The 22,435-nt window shown below is 39.4% G+C and overlaps 1 protein-coding gene across 2 annotated transcripts; it reads left to right on the top strand.

Annotated features, from left to right (window-relative positions):
* The first annotated feature begins 18,858 nt into the window (after window positions 1-18,858).
* LOC148030520 (pentatricopeptide repeat-containing protein At1g06140, mitochondrial-like) lies at window positions 18,859-22,090 on the top strand. 2 transcript variants are annotated; one of them, XM_087686861.1, is made up of 2 exons: window positions 18,859-19,220; window positions 19,299-22,090. In XM_087686861.1, the coding sequence occupies exons 1-2, from the start codon at window positions 19,164-19,166 to the stop codon at window positions 21,360-21,362; spliced, it is 2,121 nt and encodes a 706-aa protein (XP_087542987.1). In that variant the 5' UTR covers window positions 18,859-19,163; the 3' UTR covers window positions 21,363-22,090. The 2 variants fall into 2 exon arrangements, with proteins under 2 accessions (XP_087542987.1, XP_087542988.1); XM_087686862.1 differs by having other exon boundaries at window positions 19,291-22,090.
* Window positions 22,091-22,435: the final 345 nt, after the last annotated feature.

The following is a 22,435-nucleotide window of genomic DNA, read 5'->3' as shown; positions in this document are numbered from 1 at the left end:
TAAAAGTTGTGTGACCATTCCCACCTCCAGGTGGAGGGCATGCAACCCTCATTACCACCATAGAAAGCCTTGACCAACATATCTGATGGTGTGGATAGGGTACCATCCCTTTCTATACACCTTTTTCCCTTTCCAATCTATCCTTCTGAGGATGAGCCCTGCCCCACTCCATGACAACCAGTCCACGCAACTTAGCATAAGCCAAGATCTGCTAATGGCTGGAGACAAAACGAACATCATCATGGGGGCCATCCCTCTACAACAAACACTGCATGCCTCACCTCTCCCCTCCTCATCATATGCGCTTGATAACCCATTGTATAATCCCTTCCATGCGAATAGTTTTATCCTGCCTCAAGGCCTAATCCTTGATTTGCATTTTGCAGGTCCCCCTGTGGTAGCCGACATGGAGTACCCAGTGCAGCTGGCTTGCAAGGACACTATCCGTCGTCGAAGGGAGCATGTAGCACAAGCTCCTCTGCTGGAACGCTACATACCTACCCTTAAAAGGTATGCAAAGAAACGAGGCCCCAAGCAACACCGCCCCGGACGTAGGCCAAAAAATCCCAAGGCCAAGAAAATAGAAGCTCAAGGGAGCACATGGGGCATGGCAACACCGATCGTGCAGGCTCCCACCAGACGCTCTGGCACCAAGTGCTCAAAAGAGGAGAGGGCAGCTCGAGACAAGTAAGAATTTGATGCATTTTTTAAAAGCATTTTGGAGACAATTGTGGCCAGGGACTACACTATCTGGGTCCCAGTTGACATTTTCCCCACCCAGCCTCACAGGAGCCCCTCACCAGCATAGCCTCAGTCGCCCAACCACCCAGACTCGCCCCACCTCGTACAAATAGAGTAGCCCCATCTTGTATAAAAGGCTTATCAAATGCTACCTAGCCATGACTTTTTGTCTTTAAATGGTTAAGTACTGACATGTTCCCCAATTGTATGAGCTTTTCATATCTGTGTTTAATATATTTTACGTCTTTAGCAATCGAAAAAGCTAATCAAGCGCAGGTGATAAGTATCTAAGTCAACACCATGGAATTCAAATAAGTGATGTCTCCTTGCGTTGCACTGGTTTATTATAGTTGCGGCATATGCCGTGCATGTACTCTCATGAAGTGACAAGTGGATGCAAGATGACGCAGGTCTTTGTGCGAAAGTGTTCAATGCCCAAGTCACCGCAAGTCCACCGACCCCACAAAGAGCCGCGACAAAGCCACGCTGCCGAAAGCAAAGATCACCCGTGCGAGTGCCCACACCGCATGGCCCAAAGCATGATCTTAACCACTTCCTCTTTCTGGGTTACACTCTACATCGGGCACTCATGGCAGCTGTTACCCCAATTGTACCAACATCGCACGTTCCAAAGAGGGTTGCAATATCTCAAGTGTATCTCCCCATCTCAATGACTGCTTCTCTAACAACGAGGCTAGGACACAATTATCACTGCAATATCCATTTCTTGAGCCTTCGAAGCTTGACATTGCCCAACCCTTTGAAAGGCGGATAGCCTCAACATATTGCAATGGTTGTACTCAGGCAGGTCCAAAAAAAAAATAGAATAGAAAGAAAGAAAGAAAAAAGCACAAGAAAAAGAAACGAAAGAGAAAACGGCAAAAAAGAGAGAGAGAAAAAAAACTAAAAGATATGAAGCACCCATGATCACAGCGCAGCACCTAGGGGTCCTCAAATTAGGTACGTCTAGTGACCTTCGTCGGTTGGCTCTGCTGTCCCTAGTCCCCTAGCCCCTTAGCATCACCCACAATTGTTCAGGGCACATCAAGGGCAGGACATACCTAGGGAACTTGCCTCGCCTATGGTTAGACTTGTCACCCCGACCCATTCGCACGATTCCCTCTTGCACTTTGCCTTAATACCATTGCAATCAATTGTGGTAAGCACTGTACGAATGGCCATGAAAAGTACATCGTCCTCATCAAGCAAGTCCAATAGCTCCCAGCGAAAGTGCGGTGTCCGTGTGTTCAATTATGCTACATCGTGCAGTCACAATGCAAAGGATGTCTAATACACCTTCACGTGTACTTCTTCTCAACATGGACAACTTTGCTTTATCCACACATTGTTACAAGAAACCAGCCCGCGGTCTTCTAACTACGTAATATCTAAGTATGCACAAGTAATCACATAATATCTGCACAAATATATACACAGTTTGGGTCCTCAAGTGCAGGACAATACTCTCAGCTTGCTTCGAGTTCGACCTATCTCCCAAACTAAGTGAACTATGTCTTATGCGCGATAGAGAAGGCTAGCACTACCCCTAGGGCGAGACTAGCTATGAGAGGTTTTCAATTGCAGGTATTGAAGAATCTGACGAAAGTGTCATTCACTCTTCATCGACACCCAGTTTTGAATTCTTATCTTTTATCATCATGCAAGCCCACCAAGAATTGTCATGTGCAGAATCCCCAACAAACCAACACTTGTACTGGCCATCAGTGCAATCCTCAACAAAGAACAACCCTACCACCATCTCAACCACCATACCACCAGCCACCTAGGCCACCAACATGCCCCCAACGACCTTCCTCCACATCACCACCAACACTCCTCTACGGCAACCATTGATGTCCCTTCCACCCACGTCTTCAGTGCAGGCCAAAGCCTACTACCTATGACGGTGAGTGCCATGGGACTGGCACTTGTCTAGGAGGGGGGTAATGTTAACCGTCAGACGAACAAGGTGAAAAATCTGGAAAAGCTAAAGTATAAGAAAAATGCCAAGGAAAAGTGAAACAGAAGACAAAGGCACACAAGGAAAATCTAGAAACATAGGAAGCGTAGAAAAGTCCCAAATAAGGGAGAAAGACGCACAAGGAAAAGGGCAAGTCAATACTTTTGTAAAAGAGCACAAGTACATCATGATTTAATTTAAGGAGTGCCGGACTCTCACCCGTGCAAATTGTAAAGGTAGATGGGCGGTTGGAAGGAAGCTAGGAAGATAGGAGGACAATGGAAAAAAGGGCCTAGGCCACGACCGGCCATGTAAAAAAGGGGATAAGGGGATGACCGCCCAAAATGGATTTAGGGTTTTGTATATAAAGTTGAAAAGTGAATGAGAAGCTCATTCTTGTGTGTGGCCAAAGCTTCTTCTTCTTCTTCTCTTGTTTCTTGCCTTCTTGCTTGTGCTTGAGTGAGGGATTGAGGGAGTGAGTGTGTGAGAGTGAGGGATCGTGGAGAAGAAGCTCCCCATCTTCTCTCTTCATCTTCTCTTCTTCTCTTCTCTTCTCTTTTATCATGCGGCTATGGAGGATGGAGCTTGACGGAGAGGGCTTGAGGTTGCTTGAGCTTGCCGCAAGGATCGTGGAGATACCGGAGTGCAAGAGAGAGGAGGAAACTCGATCGAGCATCAAGGTAAGCTCACTACACCCGTAAGGTAGGCATTGCATGTCGGCTATGTGAGAGGTAGCCATGGCCGCTCAGCTTGAAACGCTTGATCAATAAGCAGCCTGTAGGTCTTGCGGTAGAGCTCTGTATCTCACCTTCATTTTGGTTCCATTGCAAGGAAAATCTAGAAACACAAGAAGCTCAGAAAAGTCCCAAATAATGGAGAAATATGCACAAGGAACATCACAAGTCAATACTTTTGTAAAAGAGCGCAAGCGCATCGTGATTTAATTTAAGGAGCTCCGAGCTCTCACCCGTGCAATTTGTAAAGGTAGATGGGCAGTAGGAAGGAAGCTAGGAAGATAGGAGGACAATGGGAAAAAGGGCCTAGGCCACGGCCAGCCATGTAAAAAAGGGGATAAGGGGATGCACGCCCAAAAGGGATTTAGAGTTTTGTATATAAAGTTGAAAAGTGAATGAGAAGCTCATTCTTGTGTGTGGCCAAAGCTTCTTCTTTTTCTTCTCTTGTTTCTTGCCCTCTTGCTTGTGCTTGAGTGACGGATTGAGGGAGTGAGGGAGTGAGAGAGTGAGAGTAAGGGATCGTGGAGAAGAAGCTCCTCATCTTCTCTCTTCATCTTCTCTTTTCTCGCGCAGCTATGGAGAAGGCTTGAGGTTGCTTGAGCTTGCCGCAAGGATCATGGAGCTACCGGAGTGCAAGAGAGAGGAGGGAACTCGATCGAGCATCAAGGTAAGCTCACTACACCTGTAAGGTAGGCATTGCGTGTCAACTATGTGAGAGATAGCCATGGCCGCTCGGCTTGAAACACTTGATCAATAAGCGGTCCGTAGGTCTCGGGGTAGAGCTCTGTAGCTCCCCTTCACTCACTTCTAGTGCACCCTTGAGATCTCATAAGGGCATTGAACTTATGATATCATTCCTTGGGAGCCTATTTAAAACCATATAAGGTCTTACATAGCTCACACTCAGATTTCTCATTGATTTTTACAACAAAACTCTCAAGTTGCTACATGAAAATATTCTCATGCATGTCCATATGCAAGGAATCCATTTAAACTAAGTCCATATCCTCTCTAGCAAGCAAAGCAAGAATTGTACGAAGGGTGGTTATCTTGACTACTAGTGAGAAGATCTCATCAAAGTCAACCCCCTTCTTCTTCTTAAATCGTCTAGCCACCAAATTTGCATCGTACTTAGCCAATGCATCAAATGGAGATACCTGTAGCTTGTAGACTCATGCACATGGCAATGCATGTTTGCACTTAGAAAAAGATGCTAACTCCCATGTAGCATTCTTTTTCAAAGGATCCATCTCTAACTACATAGCTTTCTACAATTTATGCCTATTTGTCATCCCTAGTTATAGCTTTAGCATAACAAGAAGGCTCACCACAATCTATGATGATGGCATAGTCTAGAGATGGAGTATATCTATCTGGTGGTTCAGAAACCCTCATAGACATATGTAAAACTGGCTCAACAAGAGCTATTAATTATCTCACATGTCTATCCTATAAGACATAGTGCTATGCACCATCTTGTGGCACTCCCACCTAGGCATTTGCTAGCTATCTAAACCTTGCATCATGTGGAATAGGCATGTCTATCCTATAAGACATCATACTATCCACCACTTGTGGCACTCCCACCTCAGCATTTGCTAGCTGTCTAAACCTTGCATCATGTGGAATAGGCTATACATTATGCTCATCTACAAGCTGCCCATCCTCCTAAAACACCACTCTACGGATTTCAACCATTTTAGTGGGCTATTTATGCATTTTATCCTAATTGAAGATGGTATCATGGCTGCATACTACCTTCCTTGATATAGAATCCCACAAGCAACAGGCCATTTCACCTAACTCTTCATTGAAAAGAATTGATTTAGATGCACAATGGAGGGTGATGACACAAGATATGGAGGCTCATTCCATCTTCTTCTCCTTCATCTTCATTCTTCTCTCTTTTTCATTCTCCATTGCACACTAATTGAGAATCTTCCAAAGTAGATAGATACTTTGACTTTTTGGACAATTTACACATAGCTTCTCTTTATTTTATATGAAAAAGCATAACCGATGGTGGATCTTCTATCCATAAAGACTTGTTGCCCAATCAACATCTATGTATCCTAACAATGTAGGCTTGTTTTCTTTTTCATAGAACACACCATAAATCTCTATATTCCTTACATACCTCAACACTCTTCTCACTGCATCCAAATGTGATTTGCATGGTGTTTTCATCAATTGACTTATCACTCCAACTGAATAGCTTAAGTCTGGTTGTCAAGTAGGTCAAGTTACCAACCATCTTCCTGAACATGGTATTATCTTCAATATACTGTCCATTATATATTTCCTTTTGCTATTTTTTCCCTCTATTGTGCACTCTTCAACCTAACACTCCATGGGCTATGACCAACACTAATTTTTGCAATAATTTGAGGACTAGACATGTCTTCAATTTTCTAATTTCTTTGAGTATTGTTTGCTACAATTTTCTTCCTATAACCATCATCATCATTGCTCTCATAAGCATCCATCTCAACTGCACCTTCATGTCTATATCATGACTCATATTCACTAAACCTTACATCCCTACTTACGTAGACCTCTCTAATGACAATATCATAACATTTATAGTCCTTTCTTCTCATTTGGATAACCAAGGAAAATATATTTGATAGCCTTCGGTTCCATTTTTCTCCTCAAGTCACCAAGAACATGAACATAGCATACACAATCAAATACCTTGAAAAATGAAATTGTAGGTGTTCTCCCATACATATTCTCCTATGATGACATGTGATGAGTCAATGCTCTAGAAGTCCTGTTTATAATATAAATGGCAGTATGTACTGCCTCAACCAAATAAGTCAATGGTATGTGCATTTGGTTCATCATAGCTCTTGTCACTTTAGCACTTATCATATTCTTTTTTTTTTTGCAACATCATTATGCTCAGGTGTACATCTAAATGTAACCTATCTCTTAACCCCATGATCTCTTAAGTAGCCAAAAAAATTATTTGACATGTATTCACCTCCATTATTTGATCTCAAACACTTTACATACAATTCAAATTGCTTTTATGCCATAGCTTTGAATTCCAAAAACGTCTCAAATGCCTCACTTTTATGTTGCCAAAAGTAGACCCATGTCATCCTATTGAAATAATCATTAAATGTAATGTAAAACTTACATCTCCCACTCAAAGACATGTTTTGACATGGACTCCATATCTTTGATATCATTTCCAAAGGATATGTGCTAACTCTCCTCTTTGGAAATGGGAGTTGAGAGACTAATTTTGCCAAATGGACCTACCTCACATACATGGTCATAATTTACATAGCCAGAGTGTGGAAGACCACAAGCAACATATCTAGATCTGTTTTAGAATAAGTAAAAGAAATCTTTACCTCAGACCTTTGGCAAAAGTCAATAAGAAAAAAAACCATTATCAAATTTTGACACTAATGTTGTTAAATGCACCACAAATACTAATAAACAGAATATGGATTTTGAAATTTCAATTTGGTCTCTTATATGGAAAAAATTTACAATTTCATGGAACATAATAGGCTTGTGTTTCTTGGAAAAACAAAAGGCCTATTATATAGACTTTGCAACAAAGAAACCCCAATAGCATTAGTCTTATAAGGAGTGAAGAACCAAAGAAGAAACTATGGACGATTCTTTGTTTGAAGGGTACAAATGCTTAATAAGTACACAAACTATAGGTCAAGGATGTACCCTATTGTTTTTCAAGGCCAAAGTCAATCATGAGGTAATATACGATTGTCACTTTTTGACTGGTGTCTTGTTTGATTTTCTTGAAGAGAAAATAGATATAGTGTCTATTTATGCACCTAATGGCTCTAACAAGATGAAAAAAGTGGGATTGGCTTAATGCTTGTATCAAGTTCAAGGAAACTTTGTTGATAAGGTGACCAAAATTATAGGAGATGCAATGGCTAGATGCCATGGAGTCAAATGTATAAAGAAAGATCATCATGGAACTTATTGTGTATGCAACATTATTGTTAAGGGACACACATGTGAATCCAAGCCACCTATATGAGTTTCATGCACACTAGGTCTCATCCACTCACAAACAATTGCAAGCCATATTATACACATCTAAAAAGCTTAGGATAAGTGCACTCGTATTAGTTCCCTCTTACACACAGGTTAGGAACATTATTATTTAGGGTCATGCACATGAACCCAAACCTAGCCACCTATATTAGTCTCGTATGCACTAGGCCTTATCCACTCATAGACAATATAATTAATTTTCATGTGCATTTGCAATTGTTTAATTTAGTATAGATTCATCTAGTTTCTATTGCTAACCTAAATCGAGTACTATGAAAATCTTAAGGGACACGCACCGATTTTTTTTTCGGGTTAGTTTAACTATTTTTAATTTTCTCACAAGATGTCATAAGTGATTGGGCACATGATGCATGTGTTATGGCATTAGATCTTATGACTATGTATATAGTGGAAGGTCATTTGTTTGTCCATCTTATTTGTGTAATTTTAACATTGGTGGAAGGTCATCTATTTTTCTATCTTATGAATGTGTGCATAGTGGAAGTTAATAGCATAGATAGACCCACCAAACTACATGGAACAAATGATGATAGTGGTGAGATCCATGACTTAGCAATTGAATGCCAACCACACATTTTTAGCATTCTTAGAGCATCAACCGTAACAATGACTACTAACATTGTCAAATCCAAGGGGTTGCTTACACTCCTTTGTAGCATCGCCAACAGAGGATCTTTAATCTTGGTTGGATCAACACATCATTTTTATTAATGTAGCAACATATCATGCTTGCATGGAGGAACAAACAAAAAAAGAAAACAAAACATTAGTTAAATGAATTGATGCAACATGATATGTACAAATAGGTAACACACATAAAAGAATATTGACAACAATTGAAGTAATCTTTAATAAGAAATTTTGCAAATCATACATATTACTAGGAGAGATAACGTCACAATTTGTTATTAAATTTAATCAAAGAATCACAAGGGTGGATCTAATCATGTTAGACTCTATGAAGCAATTCTTTCTATGGCATTGATTGTTTCTTGATATAGTATGGAGGGCACACAAACAAGGACCACAAACTCTACATGAAGCTATTCAAATAACACAAAGGATAGAAGGAGACATAAAATATGTAGAAGTATCAAAAACATAAATAAAGTATTAAATGTGGTCCAACACCAAGGATATTGATGCACAAAATTCTCACATAGGAGAAAGAAAATCATTGCTAGTTCAGGATGCACAAGGTTGACCAAAATGTTTCTCAAGTATGGACATGTTAAGAAGCACCACAATGGACTTAAAGCAAAACAAACACATGTCCAAAATGTACAACTCACAAAAGAAGAGGCCCCAACATCGGAAACTATCTAGGAAAACATTTGAGTGATTTCTTGTTGAGGCAAAGCCATTTGCAAGTTCAAGCCTCTAGTACATAAACATAAAATCATTTAGTAGCACTAATTACAATCAACATAGGTGACACAAGCACCACTACCTTATTAGACTCAAGGACATCCTTTTAATGAATAAGACAATTATTAGCACAAAAACCACTACCTAAAACTTAAAATGCTAGACTAATATCAATCTTCTTTGGAGCTTTGGGCCCTACTTAACCAACTTCATGAGAGTATTTTTGGATAACTTTAGTGACTTCGACATAGTACTTCTACACTTGCACACAATACATCTATATCATTCACATATGCAAGCTATAGTTCCGCTTCCACTATCAAGCTAAACAATTTATCGAATAGCATACCTATTTCCACATAAGCTTTTTCCTTTGATGTTAGAATGTGATTGGCTTAAACAACAACTTGCATCATTAAATCTTAGGGAATAAGTTTTAGAACTCCCAAACTTAACACCAAGCCCATTTACAACATGATGGGAGCAAGAGTGGAAGCACAAGCAAAAGCAAGAGATAAGCATAAGCTACAGAGGCTCAAGAAAAAGAGCAAAAGAGAGAAACAAAGTATGCGAAGACTCCAACAGTCACAATGTGTAACCAACCTCCCCTTATTCTATTGTTATATAAAGAATATAGTAAAAGTGATGGGCATCCACCATCTACAATGTATAGGTATATGAGTAAATTGTACAAAGTAAATACAAGAGGACAGTTAAGGCACAAACGTCTTCACTCCGACCAACCTCCAACTTAAAGGTGAATGCGCCTAAGTGAGGGGTCAAAGAAAAATGAAAAAAGTGCATGTATATAGAGTATAAGAAAAGGAGGAAAGATAGCATCTCATCCTACACCCATCATCTTCTCGAGGAATGCATATCATTCCACTAGGAGGAAAGACAACATCTCATCCTACACACATCATCTTCTTGAGGAAGGCATATCATTCCACTAGGAGTAAAGACAACATCTCATCCTACACCCATCATCTTCTTGAGGAAGGCATATCATTCCACTAGGAGACTTTTAGTAAGCAAATCTATAGGATTCTTGTTAGTCAAGATCTTGATAAGATCTATATGCTTATGCTCAATTACTGCTCGAATAAAGTGGTAATGGATCTCAAGATGCTTGGTATTTGTGTGAAAGACTAGATTACGTGCCAATTGGATGGCACTCATAAAGTCCGAATATAATGTAGGAGTCATACCAATGATGCCAAGATCTACCACCAAATAACCTAACCATAGGGTCTTACAAGCCTCGATGGCTACAATGTACTTAGCCTCGGTTAGTAGACAAGGCCATGCATTTCTACACCCTGGATATCCAAGAAACAACACTTCCAACAAAATTGAAGACATAGCCAGAGGTGAACTTCCTACTATCTGCATGTCCTACATAATCTAAGTCAATGTAGCCTACGACTCCAGTATCTTGGCCACCATAGCAAATACACGTATATGAATTATCTTTAAGGTATCTCATGATACCCTTTCACGGCATCCCAATGTCATTGGCCAAGTGTCACCATATAATGAGCCACAACTCCCACTACAAATGATTTGTTAGTTTGAGTAGCTATCATGGCATACATCAAATTGCCCACTACAAATACATATGGAATCTTGGCCACCTCGGCCTTCTCATCATCTGACTAGGAATAATTTGCCTGACTTACCTTCACATGAGAAGATAAAGGACATCCAATAGGCTTACCACCATGTATATGGAATTTCTCAAGTACTTTCTATATGTACTCCTTCTCGGACAAGTACAAGAGTCCCCTAAAGCAATCATACGTGATGTGCATATTAAGTATGTGTGAGGCCTACCACATGTCCTTCATCTTAAAGCTCTTCTTGAGTTGAGTCTTCAAAGCATCTAGCTAACCATGAGCTCTCCCAGCAATCAACATGTCATCAACATAAAGTACCAATATAATAGGACTACCACCATAAGCCTTCTTCATGTAAAGACATGGATCCACATCACTACGGGAGTAAGCCTATGACCTCATAAATGCATCAAACGTATGATAACATTCCCTAGGTACCTACTTAAGTCTGTAATGACTTTTCTTTAACTTTCCCACTATTCCCTTTCCTTTTCCACAAATCCCTTACATTGCTACATATAGATATCCTCATGCAAGTCCCTAAGTAGAAAAGCTATTTTCACATCCATTTGATACAAATCTATATCTATTTTTGCAAAATTAAGTCCAATACCAAGCATAAGGTAGTTAACGTGACCACATGAAAGACTATCTCATCAAAATCAACTTCCTCCTCTTGCTTAAAACCTTAACAACTAATTTGGCATTATATAATAGCTTAGGGAGATTAGGGATACACTTCAACTTGTACGCCAGCTTGCGTGGCAACACATGTTTTTCACTAAGTAAAGAAATCAAATCCCATATATGATTTTTCTATAGTGAATCGTCCTTAGACTACATGGCCCTCTCCCAAGAGTCACTATCACCTTTGCACATAGCCTCCTCATAATTGAGAGCCTCACTAGCATATGTCATGTCACCATGACATAATGCATAGAGGGCTCAAAATGCTCAGGAGAATGTGAGGCTCTAGTGGAGCATCTCAAGACTAGTTGTGGGGCCTATATGGTATGTCCTCTCTATCCAATATGATGATCCTACACAATAAGTGGATCCTAGGCCACATCATCATCAGTAGAGTTGCAACACTCTTTCTAACTAGGGCTCACTACTGTATGTAACAAGAGGCTCCTCCTAAAATATCACCTTGCATATCTCAACCACCTGCTCTAGTCTCATGTGCATCCTTTCCTCATGGAATATGACATCATGGGTGGTTGTAGATAACCTTCTGAGCTTGCAAACCCCAAAGGTGATAGCCCAACTCACATGCATCACCATATCCAAGAAAGATACATTTGACGGATTTCGGATCTAGCTTATTGTGTTTGTCTTTGGGAACATGGTAGAAAGTTTCACATCCAGAGACATCCACATATGCATACAAGGAAGATTTACATGACCATACCTCCTCTACAACTCTACCACCAAGAGTAGCACATGGGGATCTATTAATCAAAATGAGTGACAATAGTAACTGCCTTAACCCAAAAGTATTATGGTAAGTCTACTTGACTAAGCATATTATGGAATCTTTCCTGAATAGTATACGAGATAGTCAATTATTAACACTTAATAACCCTCTCATCACAAAATTGTTTACATACCTTAGAGACATATTCACCCCCATTATCAAATTGTAGGCATTCTAGGCTATACCTAGAGTGGTTCTCAATGATAGCAAGAAAGTGTTGAAATGTAGCTAGCACCTTTGATTTCTATTTAGTAGGATAGATCCAAAGTTTATGAAAATAATCATTAATGAATGTTATAAAGTACTTTGCACCACCTAATGACTGACAGGCCATGGTACCACAAACATCTAAATGAACAAGAGTCAAAGGCTCACCCACACACATAGATCCAGACTTTTTATGAGAGTTACATGTCTACTTGCCATATCATTAATTATCACAATAGTCAAAACATGAGTAGTCAAGAGGGAGCAAATACTGGAACAAGTGAGTAGTTTCATTCGTTTAAGAGATATATTTTCCAAGATAGTGATGCTAAAGGGATACATGAGGAAGATCAATCATAGACAAGACATGATTGATAGATCCATATATAAGCAAAGGATAGAGGTTGCCAACCTTGGCATCTTGAGCAAAAACAAAGCTGCCACAAGTAATCTTCCATACAAAATCACCAAAAGAGACATGCTACCTATCATCATCCAACTGCCCAACTAAGATAAGGCTTTTAGTCAAAGCCAAGGCATGACCTACTTCATGAAGCACAAATGGATTACTAGTACCAAACTACAATCTCACATCACCTATGCTAATAATATCCAATGTAGTGTCATCTCCCAATCTAACACATGACAATAGGTAGGTATAAAACCAATGACAATGCAAGATAACATGAAATGAAGCCCCCAAATCAAGAAGCCAACACTAAGAGTAAGAAGACGAAGCATCAATTACAACTGAGTGGCATCAAGTGATGAAGCAACAAGAATTTAATCATTTGATATGTATTATAAGGCCTTTGTCTCTTCTATCTTAACACAAGACTTACGAATAATGTAACGATCATCAAAAGATTTGGCATTATCATGTGCTTTTCCTTCACCTTTTTGCCTATTATTTTGCATCTTATGGCATTATGGCCTTATGTGACCCTAGTTTCCACAATAATGATAAGAGAGGACTCAAGACCATGAGACTTACTATGTGATTGTCCACAAGACTTATACTTGCTTATGTTGGTCTATGAGTCTCTACACAATCATTATTTCCATTACCTTCTTTTTTGCCTCTCATTGTGAGTGCATAAGAAGTACAAGTTGCACCAATATTTTTCTTGTTTACTTTCTAAGTAAACAAAGTGCCCTCTATATCCTTAAGATGAAAGGCACCTTTAAGAGGGTTCACACTCATAGCAATATGGAATGTATCCTAAGACTCAAGTAGTGTGACAAGCAAGAAAAGAGACTTGACATTCTCCTCAAACTAAATATCCCGCGAAGTAAGTTGACTAAAAATGGAATGAAACTCATTTAAATGAGAAGACATAGACATCCCTTTCTTCATGCATAGGTCCATGAGTTTCTTAAGACAATATAGCTAAATTGCAAGACTTTATTCATTATAGAGATCACAAATCTTTTTTCATAATGCATAAGCACCATCCTCACTCTCATTGACATTCAAGTATACATGATTTGACAATGACAAAATGATGGTAGACTTGTATAGCTCATCAAGCTCTTCCATTCCTCTCCATCATAAAACTCTGGCTTTATGCCCTCTAATTTCAATGGCTTGATTTGTTTTTTTGCACCAATACCTGCTAAATTTGAGTCTTCCAATATTGGAAGTTACTACCATCCAACTTCTCTATGTTGAAGACATCATTGTCATTCCAAGCATTTGAAACACCTATCGTTATGTCTACCAAATAAAGAGAGTGTAGTTTGTTGTAATAATAGTAAATTAGCTCCAAAACCACTAATGATGATGCAGGGTAACATGAAAAGAAGCCTGCAAATCAAAAAGCCAATATTGAGAATAAGCAAACTAGACATCAAGCAATTGAGTAGCATCAAGTGAAGAAGTAACAAGTATGTAATCATTTGAGCTATGCTCCAAGCCATTTATTGCTTCTATCTTAACATTGGACTTAGGAACGATCTTACAATTATAAGAAGACTCAACATTATTCTATGCTTTTCCTTTGCCTTTTTTGCTCCTATCACTACGTATCTTATGGCGCTATGGCTTTATGTCCCCTTTGTGTGACCCTACTGTCCTCCACAATAATGATAAGTGAGAAAGAGCTTGGGACCATGGGACTTACTATGTGATTTTTCACAAGATACAGACTTGCCCCTATTGGGCTATGAGTCTTTACCATGATTAATATTCCCCTTACCATCATGTCTACCTCTAGCTATAAGTGCACGAGAAGTACAGGTTACATCAATGTTCTTCATGTTCACTTCTTTTGTAAGCAGTGCACTCTCTACATCGGATCATTTAAAGTAACCTTCATGAGGATTAGCACTCATAATAGTACAAAATGTATCCTAAGACTTAGTTAGTGTGATGAGAAAGAACACAGATTTTATGTTGTCCTCAAATTGAATGCCCTACGAGATAAGCTGGTTGAAAATGGAGTGGAACTCGTTCAAATGAGTGGACATAGGAGTGCTCTCCTTCATGCAAAGATCCACGAGCTTCTTCGACCAATATAATTGTGAGGCAGGACTCTGATCATCACAAAGATCACATATCTTTTTTCATAAATCATAAGCACCACCTTCAGCCCACAAGAACATTGAAGTACACCTACTTAGGTGGACTTACATAGCTCATCAAGATCATCCCAATTCTCTTTATCCCAACTTTTTGGATTTATTCCCTTTGTATTCAATGGCCTAACCTATTTCTTTTGCACCAATACTTGCCAAATTTGAGTCTTTCAATACTAAAAGTTATTGCCATCCAACTTCTCTATGTTAAAGATATCACTATCATTGGATGCATTTGAAACCCTGCCATAATGTCTACCTACCAAAGAGAACACATGATGCTATAGTAATAAGAAATCAACCCCAAAGTTGAGCACAAATGTGTATAATAAGGGGAAGATTTAGCCAATACACTATTGTCCATAAGTAGGAAGCATGAGATGCTAAATACAAGTGTTTGCTCTCAAAGAAACAACTCAGAACTAAATTTCAGTATGGCTAGTCATAAATTTATAGTAAATGAATTTAAACTGTAGGCAAATGAGTGAAAAATAAAGCTTCACTGCCAAGAAGATTCAAATAGCAACTAAGATATACAACACAACTAGCTTTGCAAAATCAAACATAAATCACCAAGGTACCAAACGCTATCAGTGACCCAAAGATGTCAAATACGTAGATGCAATCCCAAACAAAGTAGTATGTATACAAGCCAAATGTGCATATGAGATCTCCAAAAGCAACAAAGATCCACCAATTCACAACACTACATATGAACTATGAGGCTCAAGTATATAAGCAAGCATGCATTCAAAGTTGACAAACACATCTGACAAGAGGAAGTATTTAGTCTACAAACTAAAGTTGAATGGGCTCACAATCATCAATATATGCATGAATAATGTAGACCATAATGATCTAATCATATATACATAGGCAAATAAGCATCTTCCACTGACTCAAGAGTCCAAGCTCTACAAAGAAAAGGCCAATGTGCTTCTACAGAAGCAAACTAGAATGTCTAAGAGCAAAGCAAAGCTTAATATATATGCTCACATCCAAGTGCCCAATGACACAAAGCAATACATCCAAGAGCATATATCCGTAATAAACCTTCAAGCCCTTAAATGAACTAAATAGTCACAGCAAGTACGCAACCATCAATGCTCAAATCCAAAGCCTAGAGCTCAAGATAAATATATCCAGGCATAATAACCAATGCCAAGCATCAATACATCCATGTAGCATCCCCAAAGCATTTATAAGCACTCAATACATAAGCTTTCAAAGTGAATAATTACTACCCGTGTGGTATTAGAAAAAAGAAGCTTGCAATAACTTAGCTAAAAAAGATCTAATTTATCCAAAAGCCTTTCCCAATCATCAATACATCATCACAACATTTGCAAACTTTTCCCATAAACATCAATGGAGTATAAAATGAGCAAATACTTAATGTCTAAATAATGAACAATAGGTCTTTCCTGAACTGTAGAGCAATGGCTAATCTAAAGCTCTTCCATCAATGCCAAAGACGAAGTTGAAGGAAGCCAAAAAGACCCCCAAAGATTGGGCAAAGCACTAGGGAGAATTGTAAGACCAAATGGTAGGGGAGGAAGCAGTAGGGTAGCCCCTTAAAAATGTGTTGTAATTTGCAAGGGCTACTCTTGCAGCTCTACCTACTATGGCTAACCCTCCCAGGTCACTTGGCAATGGGGAGAGATGCTCCAAAGGATGAGGAACAAGTCAGGAACAAAGGGGAGGTTCTACATACCTTAAGCAAACTAAAGTGGGATTGTCGTGGAAGCTCAATTGAAGCTCTCTTCTTGGGCTGAAGTGAATGTTGATAAGCTCCTCGAATGCTTGCTCTCATACTAGTTGAAAGGTAGAGCAAGAGGTGAGAGCACAAGTGAAAGCAAGGAGATGTAAGAGCTATGGAGGTTCAAGCAAGAGAGAGCTAGATAGTATGTGGGAACTCCATCAATCACAATGTGTGACATGTCTTCCCTTATTCCACTATCATAGAAAGAATAAAGAATAAAGTGACAATGATGGGTGGCTACCACTTGTAGTGTATAGGTGTGGGGGTAGTAAGTACAAGTAAATGTAGGTGGCTAGGCACAGGTGGCCTTTAACCCCCAACAATTTATTCCACCATAGAGAAGGAATTATTAGCAATTGTCTAGGCATTTTCAAAATTACAACTGTATTTGCATGGCCTAGAGGTAATTGTGAAGATGGATCGTCACCCATTAACATTAGTGCACAAATAACATCCTTTAGGAAGGTTATTAAGGTGGATCCTAGCATTACAAGAATATAACTTCAAAATTAAGCATTGTAAAGGTAGTACAAGTATTATAGATGATGTGTTGAGTAATATACCAAAGACACAAAGTAATGAGATACATACAGCAATGCACACAGAGCTACATTTATCAACAAAGAAGATAGCCATGGCAAAAGTCACCAATCTAGTTGTAGTACATATTTTGGGGAATTTGAAGTCAACACATCTACATTCACATCACAAAGGTATATATTCAAAATAAGATCGTTCACTATATTCAACAAGAACAACAACCTAAGGCTTACATACCAAAGAAAGTAGCAAATATATATTGACTATCATCATAGTCATCCATTATTTGGTCATGCTAGAGTAAGGAAAGTTTTGGAGTTGTCAAGGTCAAGATACTGTTGGCCACTAATGAAACACATAATAACAATGCATTTAAAATCATGTGCCCAATGTCAAGGATATAAAAACCATCACATAAACCAAATGGCTAGTTGCAATCAGATAAACTAGTGGTTAGTTGCAATCCATTAAAGTAAAAGACCGAATTTAGCTATTTGCATGGGGTTTAATAGGACCATTTTCAAAAACCAAAAGTGGCCCAAAATATTTGACAAGAGGTCATACTAGAAGCAACATTACATTATGTGGCAAATTTTTTAGTAGAAGATGTAATTAGTAAAAATTCATGCCCATAACAAATATTATTAGATAATGGAAAATTGTTTGCATAAGAAGCATTGTAATTAGTTAGCAAGGCAATGGTATACAACATAGTTTCACATCACCCTACCATCCCCAAACAAATGGATTAGCAGAAAGGCCGAATACAACAATCAAGAACATGATATTAGCCATATATGTAGATCCGACACATGAAGAATGGGGTAGGTACTTCCCATATTTATTGCATGCATACAAGACAAATGCACATCCACCATAAACAAAAATAAGTCCATTAAGAGCTCTCTAGGGAAGGGATCCAAGGTTTCCAGTTGACCTTTATACCATAGAAGCTCAAACCAATGAGCAATATGCAATGAATTGGTTTATACATTTAAAATAGAATCCATTATTGATGATATTCAAAATTCGAAGGAACTTGCAAATAGCCCAACGGCTTCAAAAAAGGAGATGTGATGATGGCACAACATCTAGAATACGAATGAAGAGATAAAGTTAGTGTATATTACCCAATAAGGAAAAAAGGATTGATTGAATCATTCATGCATCATTGGATAGGAACTTATCAAGTGATCAAACCAATTAGGAAGACCACATATTTGTTGCTAAACATCAACAAAGAAGCACAAAAATAATGGTCCATGTCTCAATACTCAAAGCTAAAGACATATTGTATCAGTAGAGAATGACGGGTTTCAAGCATAGACACCATGATAAAGATCAAGCTAGTGAAAAGCAAACAAGTTCCCCCACCACACAGACACAAATCTACGAACAGTTTGAAAGGAAAATGGAGAAATAAAGGTGACAATAGATAAAGGGAGAGGAAAGTGGAAATCACGACCATACATGCACCACTTATGGTGGATACTATAAAGTTATAGATCCCACATGTTCCATCTGGGAAGAGTTTCTATTTTAAATGAATAAAAATGTGGTCAAACAATTAGAGTCGGCGCTTATGTAACAGAGAACTAGGAGGATCCATGTACTCAAATCTAACAAGAGATAATCAAGAAGTTGCTCTCTCATTGTTGGCTTGCTATACTATGCATAATTTTTTTAGTTTTTATAATAAATGAAAAATTGTGTGTTTAATTTGATTAGATTCGTTTTGAAGCTCTATTAGCCAAAGTAGTATTGGCTAATTAAAATATACATTTTTGAACCTCCACAACTGTGAGTGAAAGCCCAGATGTGCATGTAAGAGCATCAACCAATAAGCAAAGCAGCGAGAGACTGCGTGGATACCTTGGCGCCATGGATCAGACCCCGAGTTCGGCCAGCCTGCGGTCAGCAATCAGACGCCGGAACAGGGAGTCCGCTTCCCGTGCACACGGCAGGTTTGCTCTGGCCGCAGGTTTCTTTAGATCAGGTCAGGTTTCGCAGTCGGTTATTATACCGCCCCTTCGAACTGCAGCAGCGCCATCCTCAGTCACCATAATCTGCTGTGTGCGCTTCCTATCGCCATCGCCCTGACAGCGCCTCCTGCCGAATGCTTGGACTGCGTGCTCTCCCGGCAGCTTCGTCATTTCGTATGCAAATGCGCAAGGTAGGGTATTATGTCACTAGAATGTTAAAAGTCCTTTGTCCTTTGATCAGTCTAAGATTTAACATTGTAGCCTTGCAGCCTATCTGGACTGGTAATCTGTTTGCTCTTGAAGACACAGTTCATGAGCAGCCACTAGGTGGGGATGCTGAGGTTAGATTGACTAGCAAAGCAGGTCCTGTTGTTACAGAAAATGTAGTGAAGCATGTACGGCATGGTCCATTAACTACGACGGTGGTTGATTGTGAAGTATGCAATGACAAACACATGCAAGCACTGGAGATATTAAGCTTAGAAGAGTCAATCAGTTATTTGGAACAGACACCTGAGGTGCCATCCATAGTCGTCTTAATCAACATTCTGCAAAACTGCAGAAAAGAAAAAAAATTGGCTTATGCCAGGCGAGTGCATAAGCACATCCAGGACAATGACATGGATGTGCATAAGGTGATTGGAAACTATCTCATTCCTATGTTTGTGGATTGTGGGAGCATGTCTGATGCGGAGGCAGTTCTCCAGAAGATGCAAGAGAATGATGTTCATCCCAATAGATATGCACTTCATGCCCTTCTAAGAGCTTGTGCCAAACTTAAATGTTTACAGAGAGGTGAGGAGCTACATGTTGAGATAATCAAAGAAGGCTTTCAAAGAGATTTACTTGTTGGAAGCACTCTGGTGGATATGTATGCCAAATGTGGGGCCCTGGATGAAGCTCAGGACGTGTTTGATGAATTGCTGGTTCAGAATGTGGTCTCATGGACTGTGCTGATTGCTGGGTATACTGAACATGGGTATGCCGAGGAAGCACTGAACTGTTTGGAAAAGATGCAAACTGAGGGCCGATCACCAGATCCAGTCACATTGGCTTGTAGCTTAAAAGCTTGCATTAGGCTAGCATCTATAGACAGGGGCTATATAATGCACACAGACATTATTAAGAGTGGTTTTGAGAAGAACTCCGTTATTGGCAGCATACTGGTTGATATGTATGCAAAGTGTGGCTCAATGGCAGAAGCAAAGAAAGTATTTGATTATGGGCATCTGCCTCGAGATGTGGTGACATGGACTTCTCTTGTTGCAGGCTATATTGAAGGTGGTCATGGCAAGCAAGCCCTTGATTGTTTGGAGCAGATGCAAGAGGAGAATGTAGCCTTGGATTCTCTCATGTATTCTTGCAGCTTGAAAGCTTGTGGGATCATAGGAGCCTTAGACAAGGGCCTAGAAATACACTCTGAGATTGTTAAAGGAGGGTTTGAAAGTGGTCCTTTTATCAGCACTGTTTTAATTGATATGTACTCTAAATGTGGCTTGCCTGCTGAAGCACACAAAGTGTTGGAAAGAGTGCCAGTTCAAGCAAGGCATGTATTTCTGTGGACTGCACTAATCACAGGTTATTATGAGAATGAGCTGGGTGAACAAGCACTCGACTGCTTGGAACAAATGGAACAAGAGGGAGTAAGTCCCAATGCTGTCACAATTATTTGCTGTTTAAAAGTGTGTGGCAATCTGAGAGCTGTAGACAAGGGTCGAGAACTGCATACTGAGACCATCAAAGAAGGATTTGATGGAGACCAATCTGATGTTGGCAGTGTATTGCTGGATATGTATGCAAAGTGTGGTTCCCTGTTAGAAGCACAGGATGTGTTTGATGAGCTAGAGGTTCAAGATGTAATGTCATGGAATGCATTACTTACAGGATATGCGCATCTAGGGGAGAGTGAGGCAGTTTTTCAAGTTTTTGAGGCAATGATGGAGAAAGACATAATGCCACATAGCTGCACCTTCTCAAGCATCCTTAATGTGTGCAGTCATGGAGGTCTTGTAGATAGGGGCAAGTCATATTTTGAGGGTATGAACAGATTCTATAATTCGGTATTCACCATTGAGCATTGTAATTGTATGATTGATCTACTTGGGCGTGCAGGCCAAGTTGATTTGGCTCTGGGATTGCTAGAAAGTTTCCCTTTTCATCCTGACCTTGTGACCTGGAAGACTATACTGGGGGCATGTCAAAAGTGGGGTAATTTAGAGCTTGGCAGGGAGGTATTTCAACATGCATTGGCATTCAATGGTAACCAAACAGCACCCTTCACCCTACTGTCAAATATCTTTGCAGATGCTCATGTTTTCTATGGTGCAGAGTGATATTTTTAACGTACATGCATTCTATAAAGACTTCCCATATTAGATTTCAGAAATAGAAAGAGATTGCATCTTGAAGAGCTTAAAGAGCGCTTTATAGAAAGGTCTAGTAGATAGGAAAATTAAGAGGATTTTTGGGTATTCAAACAACAGAAAACTGACAAAACATTGGTTTTATGACTTGCCAATAGAACTGCAGTAATCCTTTGACACTGCTTTGGGTTGTTTCTCTTTTTAGCACCAACCTAGAATATTAAATGGCATAGACTGGAAGCAGCATGCCGCCACTGCAGTATGAATATCCTCCAGAAAACCGAACTGCATGTATCCCTGAATGCTCCACCCCTTTTATATTTACATACACACTATTGTTAGGCATATGTATTACAACTATAGAATGGCCTATAAGTGCAGGCACACTTCACATGCCCAAATATTTGTTAACAGCCCTCTCAAATAAAGTCATCACATGTTGATGCAGTCCATTGGGTGTGCCGTGGAATAAAACACCATGAGAGTAATGAAATACTTCATATGAGCACCAATGAACACAAGAGGTATTGAAGGAAGAGGTTCCCATCATTTTTTATCACCCTAGTGTTTAGTAAGCTATCCATGAAAGTAGGCTCATATCTAAGAGTAATAGCATCCCCTTAGATACCCTTGCATGGAGAGAGAATATAGTAACTCTCATCTTGTTGATATCCGCCATGGACTCAAAGAGCAAGTGCATATACATGAGGTATTTATGCTCAAGTTTAACAATATACTTCTTAATTTGGAAACTTGATCCCTTTGCAATATAAGACTAAAGATGCTAGAGATGGTGTATATGTGAACTATATGGAACATATTGATGCATTTAGTGTGTATGTGGACTATAGGGAATGTATTCAAGTGGTGGAGTACTAGCATATGCTCATTAGTTGGAGCAATGTGCAATGTGATTAATTATAGTACATGGAAGAATCCTTAAATAGGGCTACCAATAGGTTGAGAGTGAACCATGACAAAGATTGTCATGTGGGACTTTTACTTAGATGAGCAAGAACATGTACATTAATCAATTGTGCCAT

Source organism: Lygodium microphyllum, chromosome 10 (genome assembly GCF_053477565.2).
Source record: "Lygodium microphyllum isolate KBCC chromosome 10, Lygodium_microphyllum_v1.1.10, whole genome shotgun sequence".
NCBI lineage: Eukaryota > Viridiplantae > Streptophyta > Polypodiopsida > Schizaeales > Lygodiaceae > Lygodium > Lygodium microphyllum.
Note: the sequence above shows the minus strand (reverse complement) of the source record. Positions and strands in the feature narration are given on the sequence as shown.

Excerpts from the sequence above, each read along its gene's own strand:
- LOC148030520 (XM_087686861.1), top strand. The coding sequence starts at position 19,164 with ATGCTTGGACTGCGTGCTCTCCCGGCAGCTTCGTCATTTCGTATGCAA. Across the intron at positions 19,221-19,298 it reads TTCGTATGCAAATGCGCAAG|CCTATCTGGACTGGTAATCT; the intron begins GTAGGGTATTAT and ends GTAGCCTTGCAG.